General features: G+C 33.8%; 1 protein-coding gene across 7 annotated transcripts; it reads right to left on the bottom strand.

Moving 5' to 3' along the window:
• Positions 1–21832: 21832 nt before the first annotated feature.
• Positions 21833–25478, bottom strand: LOC112284046 (uncharacterized). 7 transcript variants are annotated; one of them, XR_016503326.1, is made up of 5 exons: positions 24523–25478; positions 23778–23945; positions 23436–23624; positions 23020–23118; positions 22468–22922 (listed from the first exon to the last, which is right to left on the bottom strand). XR_016503326.1 is itself a non-coding variant. In XM_024523549.3 (4 exons), exons 1-3 carry the CDS (start codon positions 25030–25032, stop codon positions 23451–23453), a joined length of 852 nt encoding a protein of 283 aa, XP_024379317.1. In that variant the 5' UTR covers positions 25033–25478; the 3' UTR covers positions 21833–22922; positions 23436–23450. The 7 variants fall into 7 exon arrangements, 5 of the variants coding, with proteins under 5 accessions (XP_024379317.1, XP_024379316.1, XP_090107361.1 ...); XR_016503325.1 differs by having other exon boundaries at positions 22468–22919; XM_024523549.3 differs by lacking the exon at positions 23020–23118 and having other exon boundaries at positions 21833–22922.
• Positions 25479–25783: the final 305 nt, after the last annotated feature.

Here is a 25783-nt window from a genome sequence, read left to right as displayed (position 1 = left end):
AGTAAACTCTAAGGATGTCAAATATTCATCTCAGTCGTTATGATGAATCACTACAAATATCTATAGCATATTTTATAGGGTCTGATTTGTATATTCTATTATTACATCTATTTGAAGATGAAAGACAAAAGATATAGCAAGTTGTGTTCTTAGGATCTTGAATAAGGCTTACCAAAAACTCTTGGTAAAGCACAAATCTTGATTTGAAATAATAATATAAGATAATCCATGGTGACAAAAGACAAAGTCAAAGAAAACTCATGCAAGTACTAGGGCATCAATATCAAAGCGTATTACAACCAAATAAAGCTTTTTTGAGAGTCAATTTACAAAGACAACAAGCGTAGTATGATTATGAGGCATTTGTGGCAAACACATAATGAAATTCATAGTCACTTGCTCTCAACATGCTATAAGTAATAAAATTAGTGGCGATGATTCAAAAAATGTTGTATTGTATTGCTTGTTATATTGGCATGACTTGCAGGAGCATACAAAAGCTCAAACATGACAATCCAAACCTACTCAAAACTATATCTTTGAGATTTGTTTTAGAATCTTTTCACACCTTAAGTGTTTAGATATTGGAACATTATGTCTCTCTTACAATATACACGTCCAAAGTATAGTATTGTCAAATACATAAATCTACTTCTTAAAATAGAGCAAGCCATTTCTAAGACTATAATCTTGATACTATATATTATCCACTTTCAGTCGATTATCAATCATCTTGAAATAAGTATCTAAATATATAGATTCTTTCTATTCTACTTCTTTGGTTAGGTTTCAGATGTCATTACTAATAGTAGTAATTTTTATCTTGTCTTTTAATTTGGCCTTCAAGTTTGGTCTTTGTGATAAGTTGTCTAGCATAATATATTATCATTTTTGCTTGTATTCAAGTAGAATGTCAAAAAGCTACAATTGTCCTTTTCAAAAATGATGTCATGATTTCATATTTTTTAGATATAAATTATATAGCAAGGTCGATGGTTAGTTCAAACAATCATTTGCTTTCTTAATAGATAGTGTCACTTCACCTTTGTAGCATATACAATAATTAATTGCTCTCAATCACATATAAAGTAATTGTACTTTGCCCTTTTGAGCTTAAGTGATTCATATGCTATAGATTGAAGGCTTCTACCAAAGTCATAGTGAAAGACCACTCCAATAGCAAAGTCGAAAGTATCAATGTCAAATATACAAAGAAAGTTGAAATCATATGGTTGTAATATTAGAATAATAATGAGTGCTTCCTTCAACCTATCAAAGGTACTTTGTTGCTTCAATTTCCATTCAAATAAAGGCACCTTTTCTAATAGGCTTGATAATAAAGTAGAAATATGTGTAAATTTTTAAACAAAATATTGATAATATTGAGCAAGGGCTAAAAAAGAGCAGACTTTAAAAGCGTCTTTAAGAGTTGACCAATCCTCCACTGCTTTCACCTTATCTTGTTCTATGTGCACACCTTCAAAGGACACTATATGCTCCAAAAAGATGACCTTTGACTTCTAAAATTCATACTTCAATTGCTTGCAATAAAAGTGACTATCACATTGTCGTACTCTAATTGCTTATAGTATGTAAAAATTATTTAGGATATATAATATATTCATAAGTCTTTGTGTATGTTAGAATAGTTAATAGATTAATTTAAAGAAATTAGATATAAAAAACTTTATTTTTAATTTTATCTATTTTAATTATAGCATTCAAAAAAATTACAAGACTTAAATGTTTAATATGAAATCTTGAGAGGAGATTAGAGCCTAAAGAAAAAAATCTTAAATAGTAGGAGGCTTATTGGGAGGGATGAAAGTAAGACATGGATGGATGAAGGCAAAGAATAACGATCTTCATTCCTATTGCTCGAAAGCCATTCCCAATGGGCTTTAAGGAGGTTACTGGAGACCTCATTAAGGATTAGGATTTCTCTTTCAAGGTCATTTGAACTTTGGAGGCTATGATCATTAAGTTTAGGTTTTTGGATACGGATTGAGTATAAAATTTGTATACTTTGGACTATTTTTAAAGGAGTTATTGGCACTCAAGGTTAAGGTGTCAATTTCATACCTGCTGTCTCTCTTTGGAGTATAACATACGTTTACGGAGAGCAAGAAAAGTTCAATAATTCGGATTAAAGAGAGCACTTTTTCAACTATACTTTTTATATTCTATTTGATGAATTTTAAGTTAAGATGAAGAAATTATAGAAGGTTGAAGTCAGTGCATCCAAATCATATGCAATAAATAAGTGATTTTATTCATAGTAATAGTTGGAGCCATATCTTAACTTTTTGGATGAATTTTTAGCTCAAACCTTTTGGAAAAAAGAGATTTTTGTATAAAGAAGCTATATATAGAAAATTTGTGGCATTTAAGTATTTAGCTTGTGAGATATGAAGAAAATTTCATATAGATGTATAAAAACTAGGATTTGAAGCTACTGTTAGGATTTTGGTGATGTCTTAAGATCCGTGATGGATTTGTAGTTGAAATTTATTATAATTGTTTTTAAAAGTACATTAATACTTCATATAAAATTTGAGTGTATTTGAACGGTCCGATTCAAAGATATGAGTTTTTGAAGTTCGAAAATAATACCCCATAAGGATATACAAGGATTTAGAATTTTTTTAATCATATTTTGGATGTTTTGGAAACTTAAGACTTATATATTAGGAGTAATTGCTTCTAAAATTATTATATATATATATATATATATATATATATATATATATATATATAAACTTGGTCTTTCTTATTTCAAGACTTGATTGAGCAATTAGTGGCAACTAAGAGCCCAATACTTTCTTGAGGCAAATTCTCTCTACTCTAATGATATAATGGACATAACACTTTCCATAGATATTATTCATGATTATCAAAGGTTTTATTATAGACCAAAATATCATCAATGAAGACAACTACATACTTATCTAAATTTTTTTAAAATAATCTATTCATGTGACTCATAAAAGAAGCTGAAGCATTGGTGAGACCAAAAAGTAATATAAGTCACTCAAAATATCCATAGCATATATAAAATGCCATTTTTTCATATCTTCCTTGACAATAGGAATTTGCCAATAACTACTTCAAAGATCCAATTTATTAAAATCATTACACCTTAAAGTTACTCAAGAAGATCATCCAATGTAGAATAGATATTAATTCGTTTTTGAAAGATATTGATAAAATATATTAATAGTCTATATAATAGGAAATTCAAGAGGACGAATGAGTGATTTAGTTATTAAAAGTGGTTAATTATAAAATTATGATTAGAATCTGGAGAATCAGGGGAAAGTATATAGGAGTTGTAGAAGTTAATTAAGGTGCCATCGTTGTGATAGTGTGAGCTGGGGTAAGCTTGGTGCTACCTCTTTTCTTTTGTTTGTTATTTTCTTTGAATAAGAGGATTGAGAGTTTCTGAATATTGTGAAGTGAATTATGGAATGGAAATGTGATTGGTATTATTTGAGAAGAAGAAAGATTGAATGCTGAAATCTTATTGTAGTTTAGTAGAGAGAATGAGTCTGTGTTTGTGTGAAACACTGTAATATGAATGACAGTTTTGTGTGAAGAATTCCAGTGATTGGAACAAGGGTAATTGTGTGTTGAAAGCTATGATGGCGCAGTATTACAGTTGGAGATTATGAGGGTGAATATATTGGTAGAAATAGTAGTTAATCGTATGATTGAATTGTTATAAGGAAGAGATCAATAAGGTGAAGGAAGAGATTATAGTTTCCTTGTGTGTTCAGATATTGAAAATAGAGATGATACATTCAGGAGGTAATTGATTATGTGACCCTAACGTGAACGCTTAAGCAACTAGTCATTTTCTATGTTTGAATCTCTCTATATGGGTTTATTCTAAGAGGTTTCTTCCGGAATAAGTAAAACGAGCAATCACATCCACATATAGAACTGGATATGTATTCTTGATAGTGTGCTTGTTGAGACCCCGATAATTAATTCAAAGTCAAAGTCTACTATCTTATTTGAGTGCAAAGATTATAAGTGCTCTCTATCATGATGTGCTTTTCTGAATGAGGTCTTTTCCAACGACTCATCCAATGATTTTTGCAACTCTTCAAGTTTATTTGGTATTAGTCAATAAAGTAGTCAATTGATCAGTAACGTTGTTATTTCACAATTTTGACAACTTGTAACTGATATCAATTGGAATGATATAGCACTTATTAGTCAATTTATCTAAGGATTATAATATAATGTAAGAAAATAATGCTCAACTTACCTGATTCTCAAACATTGAGTCAAGCAATTGACTTTGCTATGAAATGTGACAATCCTCTTTTTGAATTTCGATTTGAGAACGGTAAAAGTCAACCTCAATATTACTATAATACAATGGCAACACCAACATCTCTTCAATACATACATTTGAAAGTAGAGAATATGCAAATTGATGTATTACGTTTCAAACCTCTTATTGAGCAAGAAAAGACTCATCGTTCTCGGAGTAGAGAGAATTTTCCATAAGATATGTTGGGCTTCTGGATGTCATTAATTGTTCAATCAAGCTTCAAAATAAGGAAAGTCCTAAGTTTATATATAAATTTTCTTTTTTAGGCAATTGCACCAAATACACACGCCTCAAGTAACCAACAACACCCAAAATATGATAAAATCCTCTAAAACCTTGTATATCCTTATGTGGAAATTTTCCCAAAATTCAACAATTTATATCTCCTAATCCGACTTTCCAAACAAATTCAAATTTTACATGAGATATTGATGTATTTTTATTAACTTCTACAACAAATTTCAATTCCAAATTCATTGCGGATCTTGAGATGTCTTGAAAATCCTAACAGTCACTTCAAACCCTTGTCTTTATACACCTACGTATAATTTTCTTTATATCTCACAAAATATAAGCTCAAATACCACGAAATTTGTATATATAGCTTTTTAACACAAAATTTTATATTTTTCAAAAACTTTGATCCAAAAATTCGTCCGAAAACTCAAGTTATGGCTCCAACCATTATTATAAATAAAACTACTTACTTACTACCTTTGATTTGGAAGCACCGCCATCAACTCTTTATAACTCCTTCACATGAACTCCAAAAGCAATAATATTTGTATAAAAAATGTAGGCCTTAAAATCGCCATTCTATTTGCACCTTCCGATCTTCAAAAGCTATTGTACAACTCCTAGTATCTTCAAAAGAGTAACAATATATCTTAAATTAATATCTTAACTTCAAACGGCTATAACTTCTTCACCCTAACTCAAAATCCTCTAATTTTTATACACAAATTATACCTCAAATTCTAAAATTTACAATCCTAGCTTCTAACCTCCAAATGAATTCAAAAAAAAACCCTAATCTCTAATATGGCCTTGGGCAGCTTCCTTGAAGCCTATTGGGCATGGCCTTCGACTAATAGGAATGAAGTTTACCTTTCTTTGCCTTCATCCAACCATACCTTGCTTTCATTTCTTCCAATAAGCCTTCTATTAGTTAAGATTTTTTTCTTTAGGTTGCAACCTTCTCTTAAGCTTTATACCAAATATCTAAATCCTACATAATATAAACACTATAATCAAAATAGATAAATCTCCAAATAAATTTTTTTATATCAATTCTCTTTAAATTTATTTACTAACCACTCTAATCTAAATCAAGACTTACAAATATATTATATATTTTAATTAATTTTTACATACTATATGTAATTACAGTATGACATCTACTCCCTCCAAACCTGCACATCTTCCGATATGTACCACATGTTACTCCTCTTCATCTTCTTGAGATTTTCTTGAATTATTCACAGGCTCTTCTTCTTCATCTTCTTGGTCCAAATATTGAGGTAAGAATCCTTGAAGGTCTCCTATTTGAAATAACCCATCTCTTTTCTTGAAAGTCTTCAATTTCTTCCTTGCTATTGGAATCCTTATGATAGCTCCATCTAACTCACGTAAACTATATGTAACATTATCATGGACTGTAACCACCACATATGGTCCAAACTATTTTTTTGCAAATTTCTTTATAGTACTATGCTAATGTTTAAGGCTGTTATCATAAACTAGAATTCAATCTCCAATCTCTATAGGCTTAGGCCTCAATCTATGAGTCTTATTAAATCTTTTTTTATTTTTCAATCTTACTTTCTTTAACCTCTTAGCTACAATTTTTAGGTCTTTAGGTAACCTATCCAATTGTTGGATTTGAAGCTCCAATAATCTTTCTCTATTTATATCATCTTTTTAAGATAAAAATATCTGTGTAGGATAGGTTTCTTCAACTGGCATCATAGGTTTTTATCCTAACATTAACTCCATGGGCATATAATCAGTGACAGTACTGTGAGTAGTTCTATCAATCCATAAAGCAAATGGAAGCAATTCAGACTATTGAATTGACTTACGCTTACATGCCTTAATTAATGCATAAATGATAGGAGGATGAACCCTCTCACTCTTTTCATTGGCTTCAGGATTATAAGAAGTAGTTAGCTTCAATTGAACTCCATACTTGTTGAAAAATTCTCTTGCTTCAACGGCATCCAATTCTCTTCTATCAACTTTCATCCTCCCGATGCTACCATATATGTTAAAGATGTCTTCCAATATATATTTGCATATTACCTTTATAGTCTTGGTTCTCAGAGCCCTCCCTTCAACATAATTTGACAAATCTTCTCTTACCAAAACTAAATATTTCATACCCCAAAGTCCTAATGGCATAGCTATCAAATCAATCACCCATTGAAAATGTATTGAAGGTGGATAAGTAGGATGTAATCCATCTCTGTACCTAACTTTAGATTGTAGTTGACACTCTGTGCAGGAGCTCACAAAGTCTTCTATATCCTTGTATAAATACTTCCACCAATACTTTTCTTTGATCTTATTATATGTAGCCCAAACTCTTCTATGCCCTGTCCAAAGTGTATCATGATATTTTCTTAAAACTTTAAACTTAGTTTCAAGATCTCCTACTATCCTCAATGGAATTTTATCACCTCATTTTGGCCACTTCTATAGGAATCCATTTCTATGCAAATAACCATAGGATTTATGTCTAATATCTTTGAAGATTTTATCCATCCACCCTTCTTGTTTCTTCATTATATTTAAATAAATTATAATATCCTTCAATTTACCTTCATACAAACCTTCATAGAATTTTTGAACCTTATCACCAAAATCCATTCCACTAGTAATCAATGAATTTCCATAATTCCTCTCTTCTTGATCTTCACCTCCTTCATATGTGATCATTTCCTCTTCAAAGATATATCTAGCTCTAGACAACATATCCGCTACTAAGTTTTCTTTGCCTGTAATATGTACTAAAATAAGATTCAATATTCTTATGTAGGCTATCCATCTTAACATGGCAATATCTGGAGTAGTATAATTAATTATCATTTCAAGTAATCACAAAAAATCTATTTCCAAAACCATACGTGTTCCAATCAAATAATTCCTCTCAACCTTTAAAGTGGTAAGTACTCTCCAAAGCTCTCTTTTAACTTGAGGATAAGCCCTTTGCCTCTTTGTAAGAATCCTAGCTCCAAATCTTATAGCAAATTTTTTCCTTTCTATATCATCTTGTCCAATAGCCGATCTAATTGCTATAGGGCTTGTATCCACTATTAAAACCACTGATCTTCCACATTAATAATCCACTTGTCTAAGCACAAGTGGTGAACTCAACATTTTTTTTAGTTTTTTCATAACTATTTTTTGTTCTTCTTCCCAAACAAATTTCTTATCCTTCCTAAATAACTTATATAGTGGCTCTGAGATATGGACAAAGTGAGGCACCCAAATAAGATAGAATACACATGCTCCTAAAAACCTTCTAACTTCTGTAATATTTTTACAAGCCTTTATTCTAGATATAGCATCAATTTTATCAAGATTTGGTTTCCTACCATACCTGCCATACATGTGTTCTACTGCTAGAATCTCATCAACTCCAAAGTTTGATTTTTCCAAAGATAACGTAAGATTAACTGATTCCAATCTCTCTAATATTTAAGCCACATCTTCAATATGCCTCTTAACAAACTTTTTACAACCTTCAACTTCCATAGTCTCATTCTTGTCTTCTTCTTTGTCTCCTTTTATAGGTATATCATCTAAAAACGATATGGTTTTTTTAAGAATAAATTCTTTCATTATTTGATTCATAGTATTTTGCATATGAGCCACTGAGTTGGTTGCACCTTGAGGTAAGGTACACATCCTCATTAAATCCAAAGGAGTCTTCATGGTAGTTAAGTCCCTACTTTCTTTAGCCAATTGATATTGGTCATATCTAGAATATAAGTCTCCAATAGAATAGATGGCATGACTTACAAATTATTCAGCCACTTCATCTACTATAGGACCTGATCTCATATTTCAAATAGTTATTCTATTTACAGGTTGCATATCTTGAATAAATCTTAATGCCCTTGACTTCTTAGGTACTGTGAACCATCTATTAGAATAGGGAGCAATTGAAGGTTCTAAAATACCCATCTTCACCTTCTCTTTTAGTAGTTCTATCAACTTTGGAAGTAAAGCTCTAGACACATGTATAAGCTTTAAATCCCATGGAACATGCGACACAATAAAGATTACCATAGGTACTACAATATTAGGATCCACACATCCAATTTCATCAAGAATTAAGGCAAATGCCTTACCATGCCTAATAAGTATTTTTTGAAATATAATTTTTTTTATTGATGTCAAGAAATCACCCCCTCCAATCTTCAATTTAGCCAATGATACTTGAATAAATTGATGTCTAATTCCATGTCTTTCTTTTAGAATTGGCTTTTTAATTTCTTGGTTGCTATGTTCCATAGTATCAACTGGTAATTGGGTAGCTATAGGCTTTTCCTTTCTCGCTATAGCTTTATATTTAGTTTGTACTCTAGCCTCATGTTTCAATCCATAGCTTGTAGCAAGCCCACCAATTACTACTATCTTTTCTAATTCTTCATAAATCTCTCTTGAATATATTTCTACTATAGCATTTCTATCTATGCTTATAGTTAAATTTTCTAAAAACCTTATCAAATCATCTTCTAAACCTATTTTTTCTATTATTCCAACTATGGTTTCATCACTTTAAATTAAACCCACTCTTTTTAAGTTTTTTTCTTGTTTCTTCACCCTTCTTCTATATACAAAATCTAAATCTTTAATCTTTCGAATACTCAAAAATCCATTACTAGTCAAGTTTTAAAATCCAAAACTCATATTATCTATAATTGGATTTACAGATGACTTATTTGCATCCATGTGTCCCCATTCTACAAGGGTGCTTTCTAAAATTCCACAAAGTTGTTTCTTGGCTCCAAAGGCATCCCTCTTAATTGTTTTCTATGCCTCTCATGAATAGATTTCACAGTAATAAACTACATAGCTTTTCTTTCATCCCAACTACGAATCTTAGTTTAATGTGAACCATTATCTAAGACTCTAGTCTCCATTTTAGCAGCTGTAATATAAGATTGACCAAGTATTACCTGATAAGTAGCAAAGTTTTATACAAAGAAATTTTACTCCACTTCGACATCTCTAGTCTTTATAGCTGCGCAAGCTCTATGTTTTTCACATTGTATTCAAGCTTCAATATACCAAAGCAATTGAGCTAATAGAGGTAGATTCGAACACGGGGAAAGACTTGTTATATGAATTGGGTCTGTTAGTATCACAATTGACTGTACTCTAGCTATCTAAAATCAATTATCAAACTACAAAATACCAAGGCTTACTACTTCCATCTTAATTTATTACATAATCCATTCTAAGACTATCAATTCAACAATACTTGCATATTCTTATCAGTTCATCTCCCACATACTCTCTTTGTGGTTTATATATATTCAATTATTGATCTCTAGCTTACTTATTATATTCAATTTCTCAATTCATCACACAGAATTCAATATCTTCACTTAACACAACATAATTTGATAATCTCAATTCTCAAGGTCACAGATTTTCTCCAAAACAGTCACTCCAAAGTCATATTTCACAATATTCTAATCACAATTTCAACAATACTTCTCTCAATCACAATTCTTTATAAGCAAATAATAAAAGCAAAGAAAATAAAGAGGTAGCACCAAGCTTACCTCGGCTTACGACTATCACAGTCTCGCCTCAATCTTCCTTTTTCAACCTCTTTATCCTACCAAAAGATGGACTATTAGCCAGTAGATTCCAAAGGTTATGAACTTTTGAATTCTTAACCATTTGTTCTACTTACAATCTACTGTTACCAACCAAATTGCCTAAACATAAGTCTAATTTTTAAGGTTGTCAACAATTAACCAGTGACTTACTATAAAATTTATTTACTTATTCTACATAGCTCCACTCTTTATTGTGCAGCACCCTTGCAAATACACAATTGTTACCTTCTTAAAAACTTCTTAATCAAAATCTATAAAATTATTATTTTCTCTAGTCCAACTACGTATTCCGGAAGTCTCTTATTTTTCTCAGTGTCCAGTAGATATCTAACTTCATTGGCTCCATATTGAAAACGATTATCACAGAAGGTGGTTTTGATGCCCATTTAGCTTTCACATTTTGGCCACTGTCTTCTTTGTCCATTGCTCGCTTTGCACTTTTAATTAGTATGAAGTTTCCTGTGTCAAGTGCTTAACTGAAACAATTACTCTTGAAAACACAAGGAACATAAGAAATGGCACTCCAACCAATCCAAAATAACACTTCAGAATGACTTTAATTGGTGCTCCACTCCTATTCTTTTACTACCTGGTGATAATGACAACATGTTACCCATACTATTTGTAAAAGGTAATGGAAAGTAATCTTTCTTTGTGGCCGCATTAAATTTTCAAAAACCTTGACAAATTTGGATTTTTCCGTTCTTTTTTGGCACCATCACGATTGGACAAATCCACTCACTATTCGGTAATGGATCAATAAAACCAATCGTAATAAGCTTGTCCAATTCCTCCTTCACCATGAGGAACTATTTAGCATTAAGGTAATATTGCCTTTGTTGTACCGGTTTAGCGCTCTTCTCTAAAATGATATGATGCTCACAAACTTCAACAGAGATACCTTTAAGATCATCATAAGTCCAAGCAAAAGCTGATTTATGATGCAAAAAAAATTTTGTTCAGCAGGTCAATTCTTGTTCCTTAATACCTTCATAGACCTTAATTGTCTAAGGCTCTGCTGTGGTCACCAAGTTGATAATTTGACATAAAAGTGAAGCGGTGATCTTTTGTTCAATCCTCGCGATAGTTGAAAATCAATCGATAAGTCCAACATGTGTAAAGTACTGAATCCTGTATTCAGGGCACTAACATTGTGCACATCATACTTGGTCATCCAATCAATATTAACTTTAGTAGAGATTTCCGAATCCGATGGGTATATCAAGTACTCTCCCTAACCTCCACATTAGTACACCTTTCCAGGGTGTTGCGCTGCCTCCATAGGTGCCTCTGTAATCGGTGTGATTGCATCATCTTCAAAGCTAAGTTCATCATCCAATGTCAATTCAGATGTTGGGAATTGAGACTCCCCATGATAGTGTACTGGGGTACATTTGTAATACCATTTTATCTCCGTCCTTGCCAATTGTCAAAGTACCTTGACCTCAATCGTTCTTGGCCTTTGTCCAATAAAGTCAAAATCATCCCAATAAAATTGGATATGATAAAATTAAACGTTGTAGCTGAAAGATGATATAGTCAAATTCATATGCAATAACAACAATTATAGTTTGAATACTCCATAAAATATCCATTGGTTTAACCCAGCTATAATCTACCATCCATAATATCAATGTCATGGGTACTAAGTGTTCCAAATTTAAAGCATCCATTGTATTTGCATTCATTAAATTGATGCTAGAACCACCATCTACTTCAATATCCGAGAACATAATACCATCAATCGAAATATCGATGGTTGGTGCACTTGGGTCAGGGTTCAAACTAACTTTACAAACTTCCTTATAATGTTGCCTATGCCGTGTTAACGATGAATTCAATGTATAACTGTACTTTGGTGCGACCCCTAGAAGTTGCTTCATAGAAATAGAAGGCCAAATAGCATCCAAATCCTTCAAAATGTCATAGGATTCCATATTTAGGATAATTCCCAATGTCCTTTTTTTTTCATTGGTTAGAATTTAACTCCATGAGGTAAGATATTCTTCCGTCTTGGACTTGGAATTGGAATAATAGCTAGAGCTTCCTTGAAATTCATGCCTCTGAGAGGATCTTTCAACGGATAGGATGTTTCTCGAAACTATGTAGAGAACAGAATAAGTTGAAATGGAATCGAAGCCTTTGCAATTAGCACCTCATTGGGTTGCTCAACTGATTCAGTTCTTATATTGAATAAGGAACCCATGTTAGGACCTGGATGGGATGTCCTCGTAATTGGGTCCAAATAGTCCTTTGCTTTAGAATCACCCAAATGTTGAATTGGTCCTTTTCCCTTTTGCTGACTTCTTGTAAGAATAGCTTGGACTACTTCTACTCGATGAACTGGTGATTCTTGTGTCCCGTTATTTTTTTCCTCTATAATTTGCACAGTCAATTGTATCTTCTGATCATGATTATTAAGATTAAATGGAATATTGCATTGATAATGAAAATGACCCGATTGCTTGTAATTTCCACATACTGGAGCATATTCGTCTATAAACCTTGGATTAGGACATTCACTAGCATAATGACCAATTTGCCGCCACTGGTAGCAATATAGTGGTTTTCAGCCCATACCGTCAAGTACACTTAGAGTCTCTACTGGAATATATCTACTAGGTTGATTTTAGGTAGCCATAGTAAATGATCATGGTTGACTAGTTGCTACTAGTCAAGAATTGGACTACTGAGTTGGTATAGTTTGGAGATTACTCCCTTGATTATTTCCACCATCTTACATATTTGTTCCATAAACCGGATTATAATTAGTATTTTAAAAATTTCCAAAGCCATGATTAGGTCGATTTGGGCGAATACTATTTTAACCATCCATATTTCCAATTTGTACTTGATTCACATCTCATTGAATTGGCTATATTAATATATGCTTATTGAAGTGTTGTTGCCTTTGTAAATGTCAGTAGTTTTGGGTAAGGTGCTTTCTTCCACAAAATGTACATTGAATACCCATTTGTTTGGATGATGGACATTCCGTATGAAAATTTGTCTTTAAAGGCTCATTTGACCCTGTGAGTCTTATCCTACCATCTATGAAATATACAATACCATCCTTGATTGCACCTTTATAGCTGTCACATTCACCATGCTTGTGGTTTGAATTGTAACACCACATACATCTTTCTACAAATCCCTTTCAGCCTTCAATTGTCTTTGATGAATTTGTGATCTGGAATTTCTTCAATTCAATCATTTCTACCTTCAAATCTTGTATGCCCTTGATTAATTCCTCAAGAGTACCATCATTAATAGTCTTAATCATCCTTTGAAGTGGTCATTGATTCTGAGATGTAGGCATTGGTTTCAATGTCGATATTAAACCACGAGTCTTAATCTTCTGTTATTTAGCCAAAAGTCCCACTATCTCTTTTATTAGCTTCCAATTATTTATAAAACCACTCTCAGATGTCTTATGTACTAAATAAAAGAGAAGCTTTTCTTCCAAATATTTATCAGTTACTTGTAAAAATAATCCAATTTTCTTTGTTTCCAAGAGCTGCCTCTCTTGTCGTGGTTATTGTCCAAACTTGGTCTCAAATTCCCTCATTAATTAATTTGGAGCCAATTGATTCCCAAACCTTTGTTCAATCCACTCCAAAAAAGTCTAGTTGCTCATTCTTTTGGAATCTTCTTCAAAAAATTCATCTTTCAAGAGTTCTTCAAATTTCTTCTATGATATAGTTTCAGTATACAACTCTTGTATCCTTTCTCTGATTTCTAGTACTACTACCAAATCAAAGGTGGTAATCATCTTCATTTCTAAAACCTGATGGACCTCCATTTCACATGTATAAACCTTGAGGAACTTAATAATGTTCCTTCTATCAAACCGTCCAATTTTATCTACCACTACTTCTAAAGCTTTAGTGGTATTCCTATCTTCTCCATACACATGTTGCCTTTCTTCTATAAATTGAACAAATGCCTTGAATAAATCATGGGCACCCACTCCTCTTGATAATCCAAACCGTGGATTTGGATCCCCTATTTCGACTTGTTGAAAAATTTAGTGCCTTAAGACTCTCTTAGTGGAACCACCAATATGTCAGGGTAGAGAAAATTTGCCTCAAGAAATATTGGGCTTCTGGTTGTCATTAATCATTCAATCAAGCTTCAAAATAAGGAAAGTCCTAAATTTATATATAAATTTTTTCTTTTGGACAATTGCATCAAATATACAAGCCTCAAGTAACCAACAACATCCAAAATATGATAAAATCCTCTAAAACCTTGTATATCCTTATGTAGAAATTTTTCTAAACTTCAATAGTTCATATCTCCTAATCCGACTTTCCAAACAAATTCAAATTTTACAAGAGGTACTGATGTATTCTTATTAACTTCTACAACAAATTTCAATTGCAAATTCATTGCGGAACTTGAGATGTCTTGAAAACCCTAACAGTTACTTCAAAACCTTGTCTTTATAGACCAACGTACTATTTTCTTCATATCTCACAAAATATAAGCTTAAATACCACGAAATTTATATGTATAGCTTTTTAACACAAAATTTTACATTTTTCAAAAAGTTTGAGCCAAAAATTCGTCCAAAAACTTAAGTTATGGCTCTAACCATTACTATAAATAAAACCGCTTACTTACTACCTTTGATTTGGAAGTGCCGCCTTCAACTCCTTATAACTCCTTTACATGAACTCCAAAAGCAATAACTTTTTTATAAAAGATATAGGCCTTAAAATTTCCGTTCCATTTGCACCTTCCGATCTTCAAAAGCTGTTGTACAACTCCTTGTATCTTCAAAAGAGTAACAATATATCTTAAATTAATACCTTAACTTCAAACGGCTATAACTTCTTCACCCTAACTCAAAATCCTCTAATTTTTACACACAAATTGTACCTCAAATTCTAAACTTTACAACCTTAGCTTCTAACCTCCAAATGAATTCGAAAGAAAAACCCTACTTCCTAATAAGGCCTCGAGCAGCCTCCTTGAAGCCCATTGGGCATGGCCTTCAACCAATAGGAATAAAGTTTTCCATTCTTTATCTTCATCCAACCATACCTTACTTTCATCCCTTCCAATAAGCCTCTTATTAGTTAAGATTTTCTTCTTTAGGCCCCAACCTTCTCTTAAGCTTTATACTAAATATCTAAATCCTACATAATATAAACACTATAATTAAAATAGATAAATCTTCAAATAAATTTCTTTATATCAATTCTCTTTAAATTTATTTACTAATCACTCTAATCTACATCGACTTACAAATATATTATATGTTTTAATTAATTTTTACATACTATAAGCAATTATAGTATGATAGTGTCCAATAGACCTTGTTGTTTTTTGGGTCGATAAGTAATCTTGAAATTGAATCTAGATAAAGACATGCTCGAATGGGCTTAACGAGGATTCAAGACATGTGCTGATATGAAGTATTCGAGGTTCTTAAGGCCTGTATACATAGTAACTGGACTTGAGGTGCCTTCTAGATAATGACACCATTCTTGAAATGAATCCACAATTACAAGGAGCTCTTTGTCATGGATCTCATAATTAATCTTGACTGTTGAAAATTTCCTCGAATCGAAAGCTATTGGATGGAATTTGTCATCCATTCCCATTTGTGACAACACGACACTTATATCAAAATCTGACGCATCTATTTTCATAAAAAAATGCCTTGGAGAAGTCAATGCAATACAAGATTGGTGCAGAAATAAATTCCTTCTTTAAAGCATCAAATGATGCTTCTACTTCTTTATTCCACTCAAGTTTGTTTTTATAAGTCAAATGTGTAAGTGGAGCTATAACTTGAGAAAAATTCCTGATGAAAATTTGATAGTAATTAGCAAAGCCTAAAAAGCATTGCACATCTTATACTGTTCTTAAAATCTTCCAATTTATGATAGTTTGAATCTTCTTGGGATCCATCATAAGGCCTTTATTAGAAACTATGTATCGTAAGAAGTCAACTTGAGTAGTGTCGAATACACACTTTTTCAGTTTGGCATATAATCCTGCATCTCTAAGTTTCTGTAACATGCGACGAACATGAAGCTCATATTCTTATATGTTCTTAGAGAAGATTAGAATGTCATGTAAATAGCAAACAATGAAATCATCTAAAAATTCACAAAAAAATATCATTCATAAGGTATTGAAAAGCAGCCAGTACATTCTTGAGTCCAAAAGGCATGACATTATATTCAAAATGTCCATACCTAGTTTGAAAAGCAATCTTCCATTCATCTCCTTCTTTGATATGAACTATGTTGTATGCTCTTTGTAGATCTATTTTGGTATAGATCTTTACTTGATTGAGTTGGTCAAGAAGTCCTAAAATCAAAGGTAAAGGATACCTACTTTTGATGGTGATCTTGTTGAATCTTCGATAATTCACACACATTCGTAAAGATACGTCTTTTTTCTTCACAAATAAGATAGGAGCCTTGATTGGAGATTTAGAATGGCGTATGAAGTTCTTTGCCAAATTTTCATCAATGTACTCCTTTAATGTAGCCAATTCATTCTATGATAAGCTATAGATTGGTCCGAATGGTGGTTGAGCTCTTTCTTATAGATCAATTGAACAATCATAAGGTTAATGCTTGAGAAGAATATCTACATTTTTCTTTTCAAAAATTTCTTGGAATTCTTGATATTGATTAGGAATACCACTTGACATTGTTTCACTAATAGAAATGGTTGTAGCATATATAGCAAAAGATGATCCTTTTTTTGCAACATGCATGAAAGCTTTTGCACCTACTACTAAAGGTTTGGACATATTGGACTTACGTACTTCTATTTTACTAATGCAATCTTGGATTATACTATCAAGAAAGTTAAGGTTACGAGAAATCCAATCTATTTGAGGATTATATTTTTTTAGCCATGATAATCCTAAAATAATTGGATTAGAGGGAGATTTTACTACATTAAATACTGCTACATTGTTATGATCTTTAATTGCTACATCTAAAGGAATAATTTCATGGATAATATTTCTAAAAGACAATGAACGACCATCTATGATTTCTACATGTACGGATTTAACTTTCTTGACTAAAGGTATTTTTTGATTTTTGGCAAAATCTTTATCTATAAAACATACTAAGGCTCCTGAATCTAACAAAGCAAAGATTTTGTGATTATTAGGCCTTAAATATATTTCTATTATAAAATAAGGTAAGGGGTTTGAAGAGAGGATAGGACCTTTACTAGGTATTGCACATGATTCTAGTCGCATAGTCCTTATTATACTTGGAAAAACTCGTTTTTCGACATATTATCTTCTTTGGTAATTGTGCTCCTCATTTTCTAATTATGTTGCTTCTTTAGACAATGTTGAGCAATGTGATTGGCTTCTCTACAATATAAACATAACCCTTCTTACCAATGTCAAGTCTTTTCTTGCTTTGTGAGAGATTTAAAATATATCATATCAATTTGCATTGATTTTGGCTTTGACGAATACATTTCAAAAAACTTGGGAGCTACTACCATTACTTGACTTGTTCTTTTTCAACCAAATCTTTGTTCTTCATGCCTTTCAAATAAATGATTGTTGCATGTAATAACTTGAGTCATAATTTGTTCCAAAGATTCTACTTTTGGCATTGTTAATAACAAATCTTTGACGCTATCCTTCAACCCATATCAAAATTGGTTGATAAGTATCTTATCGTTCTAATCCACATTGCAAGTGAGGTTTTGGAATTTGATAGCAAATATAGTGGCTGATTGTGATCCTTATTGTAAGAATAAAAGCTTGGTCTCTACTACTCATTCTTGATCACTTTCTCCAAATGTGGCCGTAAACACTTCTAGGAATGAATTTAAATCGTAAAGGAGTCGTGAATCTTTTTCCATTAAAGGTACAAACCAAGAGAGAGCACTTCCTGATAGTAGTGCGCCTATGAATCCGACTTAGATAAATCCATTAAAATATTGGAAAGAGTGCAACCTAAGATAGAACTTGACTTGTTGCAAAAATCCTCAAAATTTTGATCTTGTTCCATCAAACTTCTCAGGCATACTAATACTTATCCTTGTCATACTTATAGAAGCAAAATTCCTTAGATTTGGTTGTGACATTGATCTACTTGCTTCTTTCAATTGCACAACTTGTTGTTGCAGACTTTGAACTTCTTCCATACAAGTAGGCACAGTACTTCCATGATTCATGTTAAAAATATGTGAGATTTCCACTCTTAGAGTATTGATAAGCTCATGAAGATCTGCCATAGTTACAAATCTATTCTCACTTCCGTTGAGAGTAGCATCCATAATCTTTCCTTCTATAGACAACTCAAACAAATTCAAAAGTTAAATTAGAGAAGGGTGATCCACAACCTCTAAAAACAAATCCCAGAAAGAGGGATAATCCACTCTCTTTAAGCAAAAGATCAGTGTTAGAAAATAAGATTTTTTGTTTAAAAATGGGTAGTCCACAACCTTCAAAACACAACAATAGAAATGAAATAATCCATTCGCTTCTAAAATAAGAGAGAAATAATATGTTAGCACTCTTATCAAACTATTAAGGACATGAATCTTGAAGAAAGAGAATCCTCAATACACTCTTCTATCACTGAAGAAAACTAGAAAGTCACTCAAAAAGTGATGTAATATTAATTAAAATAGCTATTGCCAAAAACAAGAAGACTAGAAAGTCTTGAAATAAGACTAAGACTAGAAAGGCATTGACAAGAGTGAAGAAGGCTTCACTCTTGCCTCCACATATACTATCTAACTAAGAGCTACATGGCGATGTCCTATAGGACCTCGAACATGTGTTGACTTTGCTAGCCACTTGTCTTATCTTACAAGGTAAGTTATCTATGTATGCACCATGTATTTGGCTTATTCCACAAACTACTACACAGAGATAACTTATTCTACAAGCTACCAATACATGGTTAGCTTTTTGGCCAAGTTTCTAACCTACAAATACATCTAAAGTCAAAATTACATCTATTAAGCTTCTAGGAAGCTTCTTTAGAAGATTTTATGAAATTATTCTATATTTATCTATTTCTACTTAATCATATAAGTAAATATTGAGATAAATGTATATGCACAAGACACAATGAAGGTGTGAGTAAAAGATGATTAAGAACAACAAAAAAATAACATGGATGCTTATCATAAGAAATAATCTCATTTCCATATTAGTGATAAGTTATGGTTACTTTGTCATAATATTAAAACTATTTGCACTTGTGACAAGTTAAATTATCATAGACTTGGACCATTTTTTATTTATAAACAAGTCAATTTAGTCGCTTATTGATTACATCTACCAAAATTTATGAAAATCCATCCCATATTATATGTATTTTTTTTAAAGCCATATAGGATAGTGAATACCTCAAAAAGAAGAAAAATACCATCGCCTCTTATAAAAGTGGATAATAATCAAGAATTTGAGGTAGAAGAAGTTTTAGACTGAAGGCAACATTGACATAGGTTGAAATATCTTATTCATTGGTGCACATATGATATAAGTAAATGCACGTGGGAGCCAACAAAAAATCTTATAAATGTAATAGAAAAGGTTAAAGCTTTTTATCAATGACATCTATCAAAACTAAGATCAAAGATAACAAACCTTTGCAATAAAAAAAATATAATTTAGGAAAGATTGTATTCTATTTTTTGTCCATGTTTGTAATTTCTATATAATTGTGGCGTTAAGAAGATGGAGAATTAACAGCTAGCATTCCAATTATCATAGCCTTTAAGACAATATAATAGGGATGAAGAACTTCAAGAATAACATATTCTCTCTTAAATAGATAGTGAGATACAATGCATTTGATATCATGACTTGGAAAGAGACTTTCAATGTTTGGTGATTGTATTGGAGGTATGAATGTTATGCAAAGTCAATATGCTTTTGGATGTCTTATAGAATGTTGCCACATAGATCCTAGATAGATAGTATATATAGAGGCAAGAATGAAGCCTTCTTTACTTTTGTCAACTCTTTTCTCCACATTGCAATTGTATCACTAGACGCACTCAAAATTTGTTAGAGCTTTGAGAAAGAAAACAATGGTAATGCTTGAAATCCAATGACATGGTGTCACAGAGTTAAAATTATGGCAAATTGTGATAAAAATGTTAACATCGTAATTGTGATGAGTGGCATGATGAAGAAGACTTCCATAAATAATTATATGTATGGAATGTTTTTTATGATGAATTCTTACAATTCCATTAGCTCAATCAAAGATTATAGGATAACAAAACATTGTAAGGATGCTTGTTTGAATTCATAGCCGAGTGACCACAGATATTTTATCATAAGATATTGAAGACTTGAGATTCAGCCATCTGACCAAGTACACAATTTCTTCAGGATTAGCACTCCATGTTTAGTTAGAACAACAGATCACTTCTACATGCAATCCATCCATAACTACTGCTGGATCTCATATACTTGCTAAGAAAGGCTAAAATTCCCTAGAAAAGGCCATAGGTCACAACGGTACACATCCAAAGTCGTCCAACAACCAACATGACAACCCATTGAGTCAAGTGTTTGCAATAACATGTAGTATTCCACTTCTCAGTCTTCTATGGATTCTTCATTATCATGCAATGTGTGCAACAATGCCTTCACACAACTAATGGAGTTGAAAGTGAACTCCTAAGTAGCATGCAATTAGTCAATCTCAAAATATAGAGAAGCAATTTTGGATGCAACAATGTAAATAGGTCTCATTCCATCAACATAATCTTACAGTTACTTTTTCCTGGTGGTGTGCTTCTAATGCAAGCACAAGGACCAGCATTTGACTACAAGGATGCATTGGAAAAGTCTCTCCTGTTTTATACACGAAATTTACTGAATTTTTTATTTTGAACATTGTAATAATAGTTTATATATGTAATCAATGTCTATAGAAAGACAGAAAAACAAAGAAATTAATAAAAGAGAGCTCTACTTCATTGAACTTTGTTACCACTCTAAAAGGCATTTAGTATCATTTGTATTAATTTTTATAATAGTGAAATTTAGTCTTTTTGGAACATTAGTGTTTAGAATAAATTACATTGGTCTTTAAATTATTAGTTGTAAGATAATAAACCAAAATCAGCAACACAGTTCAATTTGTTTCTTGTGTGGATGCAGAATACAAACTCAAGTTTACACTACAAACAATAATACAATACAAGATTTCAATAAAGAAATTAAAAAAAACAAAAAAAACAAAAAAAAAAATTAGTCAAAAAAATGCTAAAAATACAAATTAATTAAGTTGTACTGGAATTATGACTTCTTGATTTTGTATTGAATGAAATCATTAAGTTTAAAAAATTGTGTGTGAGTTTTGTTGGAAAACATTCACATGTTCAATTATGTCGATGCTTGTGTACTTCAAGATGTTTGGGCAAAAAAATTTTAGTTGTAATGATTCTGATCAGTGAAAATGCCTTAATATCGAAAACACCAAAAAATAAGAGAGTTTGCTTATACCTTTGACTTTTTTCCCAAGATGGCTGCTTGACCTATTTTCTAAGATCATCATATTTTTAAAACCTACATCTTACTTTTCCTAGCTAGATTTAGTTGAGGGCAGTACTATTCAATTCAAGTATGCACAGGCTCCAAGAAGATGGATATGGTCACTTACATTCATCCTTTACACAAATGATGCATTATATAGTGAGATGTTCATTATTACATGTAATGAAATAATACTCTTATGGGTTTTACAATATATACATATCTATATATATAAAAGACACTTTGCTTTTTCTTCAAACGTCCGGACGTCGTCGCTCCAATGGCAACGACACTCACATGGATAGTTTTCTCAAGTAATAACTTGAATGGTAGACTTCCTGCATCTTAAAATAAGTTGACCTTTCTGCAGAAATACAACTTCTTCAATTCGCAGCATTTAGTGGCAGCTGCTTTATGGTCCATCCCATAACAGTCAACCTTGACGCATACCTCAAAAATCACAGCTCCTTGCGCTCGACTTTCGGAACATTCAGAAGTTCAACATTCCAGGTCGATGAGATGTTGCGAATATGTTGCCTCCGACTGCGCGACCTGAAGATCCTCGCACGGATTTTGAAACCAAATTCAGTGAACTTCACGTTTATATCCCAGGGTTGGTGTTGGGTGCAGGTCTTGGATCCTCTTCTGTGTGCATTATGTACCGGGTATATTGTTCCACTTCGCCACGAAGTCATACTTAAAACAGGGTTGAAGGCATATGGCGACTTCCAACGTAGATAAGTCTTGGATACTGAGCATGACCCAATGCAACTACTAATATTACAGAAATGTGTGTCTCTTACAACTTGAAAAACAAGGCTTTTTGATCCTGTCAAGAGAAGGAACTGGTGCAAGAATAATAAAATAGTAACTACTAAGAGAGGTCCCAGAGCAGGAGGCTTAATTCTACAAAGTTTCAAAAGGTTTCAGTTTCGGAAACCCATTCGACTAAAGCTCATTACCAACCTTTCAGGAACATAGTGGTGATTATCACCAGTTGGATGTTAATAACTGAAAATTTTCCAACTTTGGTGACCTATCCTCCGAACCCCTTGGAGTAGAGGATCCTCCTGTCGCTTCATTCAGTTTCATAGAATATTGAGGCAACTGATTTGCTCATACAAGAGCTTCAGTTTGGGACGAGGTTACTTTTGCCATTAATCCACAACTTCAAAACTTCTACCAAGGCTCGTCGCTCAACACATCAGCGCTGCTAATCACACGCACATCACTCAAAACTCTTAGATCCAATCCAAGGGTTAGAAAAATATAGAAACCTCAAAGCAGGAGTAGAGGCCCAGACCACTCACGACATATCATGATTTGAAAGCCACTTTAATGCTTGATGAACTGCCATTGAAACCCCCAGCGTATGCATAAGCCGCTCAACGCAGAGAGCTTTGCAGGAACTACAGCATAAAAAAGCAACAATTGTTCCCCTGAAATTTTGCATCGTCTTTGTTGATCATCTTTCCTACGGTACAGAGTGCTTTAAGCTAATGAAAACCACTAAGTTCAACGAGTGTCGTTTAACCAATACTAAAGAGCATTAGAATGCTTAAGGAGTCCCTGAGAATGTACACTCTACTCACGAACTCCGTCAGGTTTCCAGGTTTCAGAAACAGTTGAACGGATGTATGGTACATACTATTACTCATTCAAAACAAAACACGTGCTGGACATCATTATCGATACAAAGTTGTAAATTTTTTACAGCGTTTATCACCTATGCATAGGATGTTTACAGTGAGTTGTGAATTCGCAACGCAACGTTCCGGACAGAGATAAGATTACAAGTGATCTCTTGACCTAGAACGCCTTCGATCAACGCCACAGGCATCCAACGCTTTGGTTGTACCTCCAGGATGTACGATAAGTAGGTCTCTACTTTAGCATCATTGCTCTCCAACGACTTCTGTGCACACCAATCGTCACTTTGAGGGTGATTTTAGCGACAGGATTGCATCACTGTGTTTGAGACTTATTTTGCAGGTATACAGAACGATAAAGGGAAAACTGAGAGAAGCCGACAGATGTATGCAGATAAGAGGGCTATAGGAGGACAAACCTCAAGCATACGCCAGGTTCCTTTGAAAACCTGGAAATCCCCCTCCACAGTTTCGAAATGTAAGTCCCGTAGTGTGCCATCATCCAAGTCTTGAGCAGCCTCCTCAGTGACTTCTACCACAGCTTTAGCTTTGAACTTCACTCCCAGAGCAAAATTTTTCTGTCCAATCTGTTTCCCACATTTCCATATCGTTTACTCAAGAAAGGAATTTTGATAGCTGAGAACAGCCACACAAACTATAGCTTGTTACATATCCACATATCAACATTGTATGCACTAGCATGTATGAAAATTAGGGTTCTCTAAAAACAATTATAAGGCATTCCTCTGTCCATTTGTGACAAGCGATGCTGCAAACGACAGAATGGGCAACCAGAAATTGAGTAAGAAACCCAAACCCGATAACTGGATTAAAATGCAGATGGTTCGTGTTCATTGAATTCAACGATCAAAGACATTTGCCCAAGGGGATCGCTTAATTACTTCCAAGTGCAGTAGTGTTACGTTAGTATTAAATGAAGTGAGGAGGCACTGTCGTCCCGTAAGTTGTCCCAACATTTAACCATTAACTCTCTCCACTGCATTTGATTCCAGCAGCAATTACGTTTTGAATAGCCTGCAAGGTGTCGCAGAGCCTGAGGAAAAGAATTGAAGACCAGAGGAGCCGTGCTGCAAAATGTATTCCTCCATGGACACCTGACAAAGAAATTAATATTCTGATGAAGGGATTGGGTAAGATGAGTACCTGCTTAAGGCGAGCTCCGTTAGACCGACGCTGTAGCACACTGCTTTCAGCAAGCCCCGGAATATGGTCGGCCAGGTGGTCATAATCTGTCAACACTCCCCACACTGCCTCTAACGGAGCCTGGATTGCAATTGTAGCCTCCACCTTCCGCGTGTTGTTCCCCAAATCATCCACATTTAAATCTACATTCGCCTCCGCCGTAACCACAGCCACGCCATCGCCACCCGCTCCCTCTGAAATCAAGGTCTCTTCCGTCTCTTCTATCAGCCCGGCCACCACCCCAACCTCGTCTCGCCCTTGATGACTTTCAACCAATCGCAAACCACTCCGAGAGCTACTTCTACGAGAACAAAGGCTAGGTCTGACCTCACACGTCGCTAAAAAATCTGTTCGAGGCCGACTCACACCTACATTCCACCCATTCCTGAAACCTCTAGAATTCTTGTGCTCACAGCTATCAAACCTAACCGCCCCGCAAGCGATCCATGGAGCAGACATCAGTTGCGCCATCCTCAAATAAAAAAGAAAAAAGAAATGACAAAACCTGCTGAACAATCCCTCCCTGATCGGGGGAACCGAATTCCAACGAAACAAGAATCCAAACCTCACCCGGAATTCACAAGGCAGCAAATCCCACCCCTCAAGCAACAAAACCAGCAACACCTGCGACACTACGAAATCGGTCGTAAGACAGCCGTGGCAACCCCAATCCCTTCACCACCACCAAGCTCAATGTCGAGATGGGCACTTTTTCGAACGAGTAACGCACTCACATCCGTAATTGTCCTGCACACCGATCTCATTCGACATCATCTCCTCGCGCTTCTGCTTCGCCGGAGCTCTCACTCACCCTCACAGGTAGCGACAGGTAGGGGGGCTGTATGAACAGTTGGGTGGAGAGACGTGGACGAAGGGGGAAGTGAAACCTGCGACGCGATGCGATGGCGCCACAAAAGGGGGACGAAGGCGAGTATTGTTGGGTCTTCCTTCTGGTGCGACCAAGATCATTTCCGGCGGTGGGACAATTGGGTCCACATGAATGTGCGCAGGGTCTGCGCGAACCAGATGGATGGATGGATGAGCGGATGGATGGATGGATGAGCGGATGGATGGATTCCTCACTCGTTGCCGCCCTGCCTTCATTCATCCATCCGCTCCTCCATGAGAATTGAAACATGAACAAAGGGTGGGTGATATCAAGTTACACCATAGAATAGATTGGTGTGGTAGTTAGCAAAACATTTTGTATTTTGGTCAGGTT

The sequence above is a fragment of the Physcomitrium patens genome, chromosome 6 (genome assembly GCF_059467195.1).
Source record: "Physcomitrium patens ecotype Gransden chromosome 6, ASM5946719v1, whole genome shotgun sequence".
Classification (NCBI taxonomy): domain Eukaryota; kingdom Viridiplantae; phylum Streptophyta; class Bryopsida; order Funariales; family Funariaceae; genus Physcomitrium; species Physcomitrium patens.
Note: the sequence above shows the minus strand (reverse complement) of the source record. Positions and strands in the feature narration are given on the sequence as shown.